Genomic DNA, 6,619 nt, shown 5'->3' with positions numbered 1-6,619 from the left:
AGAAAAAAATGTGTAAAACAGACTGTTGCTGTTGTTTAATACTTGTAACTAATGTGTACTTAGCTTGCATTTTCTTGTTTTGCTCACTGTTTCATCCAAGTGCTACCTGATCATAGAAAATTGATGAGTTTCTTACTCACAAAAAAAAATTGTGCAAAAAGCCAAACAGCTTTACATAGGTGACCTCTGTAAATATGTATTCTGTGTGATAGAATTCTGATTTTTTTATAAAAGACAGATTTTTTTCATGTTTATTTTCATATTAGATTCCATAGAAATTTAAAGTCACATAATGCTCATTAATAATATAACTGATAAAAATTTGAATCTGGATATATCTGGCATTTCACATAATTTCACATGCACTGAATTTCATGAAAAAGCCATGTTACTAGTGATAGCAGTAAAAACAGTAATTAGTGGATAGTAGCAGACAAGCATACATGCTACACTGTAAGAAACATTTGTACTTAGATTGTAAATATGGATAATAAATAAAACGCATTTGTCAAGGTATTTCTCCCTTGCTTTCTCCCTTTCTCCTTTTCTCCCTCTTTCTCTCCATCCCCTGCCCCCCCGTACAATTCTAGAATAACAAATTCTAGAATAACAAATACACCTCACAAAGGTAGTGTACCTTCAGGTTTAATAACAACTCACTAAATTTTTAAAGGAAGGAATAATCTGCAGCGTGCTCACTCTGTGCATAGGTATCATAGTCACCCTACCTCAGGTGCTTAAGATGTGTCAGACCAACTCTCCACTCTGTTGCAATGGTTTTATACTCATGCTTATCATCAGAAGTCATTTGAATGATTATCAGCATCTTGTGGCACAGTGATGAGTTGTTCTACAGTTGCATTCAGAATCATTCCCTCTTACACTTTTTTCATTTCTGAGTATAGAATGGACAGGCATTTCTCTTGTTGTTGCTCTTTCTTCCCTTAGGAGTTTGGTAGAAGTGATAGGTTATATTCGGCTTACTGTTACCTGCTCACCTTTCATGGCACCAAACAGAGAGGAGGAGCCTCAGTTGCATCTGTGAGATTTGCTTCTTGGGACTGTGATGCATGGGTGCAGCAAATCCTTATGTGCTGGGTCAGGTTTCTGACCATCATGCTGCATGAACTCTTTCTTCATCAGTGTGGGTGGCAGGTCAGGATATTTACCTGCATCTCAGCCACCACAGTGGCCCACATGCATATAAGCACACTCTCCTTTTTCATGCTTTTAAATGAATACACCAGCCTGTCAGTCGAGGTAGTCATAAGGAACAGGCAAATTTTTGTTACATATAACAGTAACATCAGGCAGGGTGTTGGGACAGTCATCAGTCCCAGCAGCCTGCAGCAGCATCCATCTGCCAGAAACTCGGGGTGCAGTTTTGCATTACGGCTAGGACAGTCATGTGTCAGGTACTGCAGCTGGCTTTCTCACTTTTCCTTATTCTGGTTTGGGGATTTTTTTTTTTAAATTGTATTTTTTTATTGTATTGTATTGTAGCCTCAGGGTGAGACTGTTCATCCAATTTCATGCAAAGGAAAACTCTTCGTATGAATTTGCTTATTAATTGTTTGCAGAGCAAATTTTCTGCTGGATCAGCCAGGTAACTGTTGATGGATCAGGTACCAGGCGACTGGCCATGCATGCAGCTGGGATTAGTGGCAGTGATGGAGCTCTCACTTTCAGATAAGTTGGGACATGATGTGAAACAAATGCAGTCCTGGTCACTTTAACAATGTGGTCTTGAGACAACTTTGGTCCATACAAAGTGATACCACTTCCATCCTGAGCATCTTGAATGATACCACTCCTGGCTGCTTGCCTTGTTTCCACTGCCACAAGCACCTTTGCTTTTCTGGTCCTTCAGAGAGTGAGGTCAGGGCGCTAAACCAGCAGGAAAATATTTGTGCTTTTTATAGTATCCCTCTGCTGATATAAGAGATGTCAGACATTTGATAAATCTCCATTATGCATGAATCAGGAGTCTTCTGTCTTTCACAGTATATGACAAGAGAACACACGTAAGTCCATCTGTCCAAGGTCCTATCTGTACAAGTAGCCCTTGTCCTGAGTACAGTCTTGTTAAGCATCTAGAAGACTTTCCTTCCTCAGATTCGAAAAAATAACTGGGATTTAAAAAAGAAGAATTCTGCTTGTGCTCTGTTTCTTTCTCTAACCCCTCAACATTTCCTCATTATACGTTTTCAGCGTCTTAAGGATTTTTGTGGTTTATTTCTGGTTTTATCTCTTGTGTTTCAGTTGCGATCAAGCTCAGAGCTTGGCCAGGACATCCTGAATGACTGCCTTGCAATCCAGCCCCTGCAGCCAGCCCCGTCACCACATGATGCTACAGATAATACCATGGGACACTCCCCGGGCCCTGCTCATGATATTTATCCAGGTAGTGAAAAATACAGATAAATATTATTGCTTATTGGGATGATTTTGCAGAGTAGGATGTACTGAAATATCCATGAGAAGGATAGAGTCTGCAAAGCAATATAAAAAACCAGATTTTTAACAGATTTTTACATGTTTTTTGAAGGAAGGCAGGACAAATCAGATTTATCCATGAGAAGACCTACTGCAACAAAGAGCAATATTTTTGCTCTATAGGCATTTGACTTCTGCCAGCAATTCAGCAATATCCTTGTAGATATCTTGAATTTATTAAGATTCATTTAAAATCAGAGGAGTGTTTTTCCTCTTCCTTATTTATAGATCATGTATCAGTTTTCCAATACATCTGCATTAATGAACTTAATGCTGCATTATAAGCTCTCATGTTATGACTATAAATACAACAATAAACACATTTATGCTATAAATGTGATAATCCTATTTTATTGTTTCAGTTAAGCATATGAGATTTTCATACTAAAATACCTAACTCCTTCATACCTGGCTAAATGTACGATTGTTGTTCACATTTCAGCTAAATTTGAAATATTTTATAAGATATGAGTGATAATACATCTCAGAGCTCAAGACAATAATGGGCAGGCTGTTAACATTTTTTAAGGCAATATTTTAGTAGTTGTAGAGACGTCTGTTTCTAACATTCAGGCAGAATGTGCTACATCTTCTAGCAGTTCAACTCTTACTCGAGAACCTGATGTAGGAAGTGAAAGAATTGGCTAAATGTTATGTGCAGTGCTGAAAATGACATTATATGAAGTGGCCATTTTAGTGAGTGGTGTTATTTTACCGAGAGGCTTGTAAACCTTTCCATTCTACAGTATGTTTTTGTCAAGGCCGTTGTGAACTACACACTAGCTGGTGATGATGTAGGTTTATATGACAAAAATCAAGAAATTTAAAGCTGTGATGGAAGGTATCCTAATTTATAAAATAGTTGGTACTTCTTGTATGCTGTTAACTTTCAAATGCCCTAGTCTGAATATAGGCTGAGTGGGGCATCCATTATTTGACACTAAAGGAAATTTCAGATTTTAAAGGTCTGATTTTGGCCAGAGAACGTCTAGTGCCATGGTGGTGGTTACAGTTGCTTATTTTATGTTGTACTTTGAGAGGGATTTGGATAGTGAGGAATGTTCAGATTAAAAAAATTATTTACTGACATTGCCTGATGTAATGCGCAAAACTGAGAGAGAATAAAAGACTCAGCTTTTCCTTTTCCTTTCAAGTCCCTAGATAGGATGGAAGCCAGGTGGAGACAGTGTGTCAGATGATCTGAGATGAGGTTTTTCAGAAATTGAGGACCTTCTCACAGGAGATTTCCTCTGGAATCTGTTGAGCACCCAGCTCTTTTATCAGTCTAGCTTCCAGACTTCCATGATTGTCAAATTCTGGCTGTTGGCTCAATCCAAACCTAGACTGACAGTGGCTTGAACAAACTGCTGCTCGGTGAGTTGCCAGGATCCTAAGCCGAGTAAGGCTGTTGCCTCCAGCCAGCCCTCAGATGGCAATTGTTGGCAGTCGTGATGTCTCATATACAGCTTCTGAGACTGTGGCATTACTTTTTGTAATCCCATTCATGCTTTGTCTTTCAACACTTGGGGTTTACATCACCACCATCAACATTCTTTGCTATAATAAGTTACGTTGGTTTTTTTCTTACTTGGCACTGTTTCCTATTGTGCAGCAATTTTTATAGTATAAATGAACATACTTTTGTCAGCATTAATTTCTCTGTAAGTAATAAACTGCTTTCCCTTACATGTGCTCACAGCTAACTATAACTTGGCAGTTTTCTCATAGTTTTATTCACGTGTGTTGTTTCACATCAGTTAACTGAGGGTATTATGTCAGGCATAGATGAATCTGTGTCACTTCATTTTGACAACCACCCAATCCAGTTGAAATTAACTGTTTCACTAGTAACTCATCAGGGCTGCTACACAATAATATACTGTGTGAATGAGTAGATAACTCCAACAGGGAGGGAGATACTTTATTGAAATGGCAACATGAAAATTATTTATACTCAAAGGAGAGAAAAACAAATACATGAAAGCTTAAGTGTCTTGCTTAGAGAAGCTACCCCTCAAACTTCTCTGAAAACAACATTTTTTCTAAATATAAAGAAAAACTTTGAGACTTTTCTGAAAAATAAAATATGTGACTTTTACTGGGAACTGTTAGAGACAGCATATTAGCTGAAATGTCTGTGCTATTTTTCATGTAGCATTCTTCCAATGCTGTTGAATCAAACTTTTCTCACTTGAAGATTACGTTTCTTATAACTCATGCACATTTCAAGGAAAGGTAGGTTTTCTCCTTTCCTAAGAGATCTACAGAATAAATGTTTGAAAGCAAACTTTTAGAAATATGTCAGAGATGACAAAGGTAGGCAATTAGATGCTAGTCCATTTCCACTTACCAAAGTACAAAAATGCCTGTAATGATCAGCATTTCTCTCTACTGTTTAAGTACAGAATCTGCAAACCCAGATATATCCAAATGAAATACAATAATAATATTTTTGATTACATATCTATTACTTAAAGTTAAGACTGCATAAATGTTTTTTCTTATATTGTGGCCTTTTGACTTTATACTGAGTATAATCTTACGGATATAGTGGCGTAACCTGACAGATCCTTTGCTTAAAACTAATAGAAAATTCCACATACAGGTCTAAAGTTAAGCAAGTATGCATACTCTTCTAGGGCTAAGCATAGTGATATTTTGTAAAGCAGAAATTCAAAGTCTGTTTCTACTGAAGTGCACAATTTCTGGTAGCATCTAGGTTTTAATTTTAAAAATAGTTTTAGTTTTTAAAAATACATAGGCTTTTGGGTTTATTGAGTTCATAGAATGAAGTTGTGAGCAATTAATTCATAATAAGAATATGAATGATGCTTTTTCTACTATGAAATCATATCAACTTACTTTGTATAGTGCAGTCTAGAATCCTTAAGGCTGAAATAATCATAAATAATGCAATACAAAAAATATTTATTTTTACTGTGATGTTTGGTTAAAACTTGACCATTTCATATTTAAGAATAAACCAGAATGTTTCATCGATTTATAAATAGTTACCGAATATCACACTTCGCTCTGCTCCAGAGCAAGAAAATGGTATTGCTAAAGCTTGTCAAGTGCATGATTTTCTTTGCAAGTTGGAAATTAAAAATTGTATCAGGAAAGTTACAGAAGGTTTTGGAATTCCAAGTACATTTTAAATAATGTCTTATTTAAATACTTCTGTGAAACTTTGATCTAACTACTTCTATGCCTATGACTTAAGACGTGCTTTACTTAAGTAACACTTTTCCTTTTGTGGTTTTGTTTTTTTTTCCAATGAAATAGTACTGAGGTTGGTGCCCCACACACATAATAAAAGAAAATTCATTGCCAAAGGAGTTTATAACAAAGATGATAGGGCAGTAGGTAGATAGAACAGGCAGGTGGAGGAGGGAGGACTCATACAAGAACAATGAAAGAATTTTATTAAAGCAGTTGTCCCAGTGAGTGAGCTCCCTAACCATTAGGCACCATGAGCAGCATGGGAGATGTCTGAGGAAAAAGCAGCCTGTTTGTTAAAGTTGATAGCCTTGCAAAGTAGTTACGACTCATTACTGGAAGAAAAAAAAGAATGAGAAGGAAGAACTGAGATATGAATGACCACTGCAGTGAAAAATGGAGTTGTATTCGATGCATAGGGAATGGATGCAAAAGAAGGAGTAACATAGGGTAACCAACAATTAAGAGGATCTCTGCTGTCACCTTTTTGGCTCAATTTGAGTATGGCATACATATCCAGAGCTCCTACTAAATGTGATGTATTACCAGGTAGGACCATACACAGGGGCTGAAAAGTGTTAACATTACTATCTTAACTTATTTTAAGGAGGGCAGTTTATTTCCCTTCAGACTTGTACTTTTTTTGACTGGTTTTACTTCTGAGTTTATCATTTCCATTTTGAGACAGCTTAATGGTTCTCCAAAAATTGGTGTAATCGTTGGGTTCACATTGTGAAGAAGAGAACATTCACTGATGAATTGGTACAAACATTGTAAGCAACAAGGCAACTGCACTATTTATGGTTCCTTTCTTCATGAGGAGACACAACTTCAGAAACTGCAGTCCACTGAAAGAGAAGAATCTGTCTTGAAAGGCAGGGATGCGATGTAAAGATGCCATGGC

At 36.9% G+C, this 6,619-nt stretch overlaps 1 protein-coding gene across 1 annotated transcript in view; it reads left to right on the top strand.

Annotated features, from left to right (window-relative positions):
* LOC104128673 (zinc finger protein GLIS3-like) overlaps positions 1 to 6,619 on the top strand; it is a 59,200-nt gene that overhangs the window by 27,092 nt on the left and 25,489 nt on the right. The window contains exon 4 of the mRNA XM_009641509.1: positions 2,263 to 2,404. Coding sequence (XP_009639804.1) covers positions 2,263 to 2,404 — 142 coding nt within the window. The remainder of the gene's footprint in view (positions 1 to 2,262; positions 2,405 to 6,619) is intronic.

This window comes from Egretta garzetta, unplaced genomic scaffold, assembly GCF_000687185.1.
Source record: "Egretta garzetta isolate BGI_Z169 unplaced genomic scaffold, ASM68718v1 scaffold596, whole genome shotgun sequence".
In the NCBI taxonomy this organism is placed as follows: Eukaryota; Metazoa; Chordata; class Aves; order Pelecaniformes; family Ardeidae; genus Egretta; species Egretta garzetta.
Note: the sequence above shows the minus strand (reverse complement) of the source record. Positions and strands in the feature narration are given on the sequence as shown.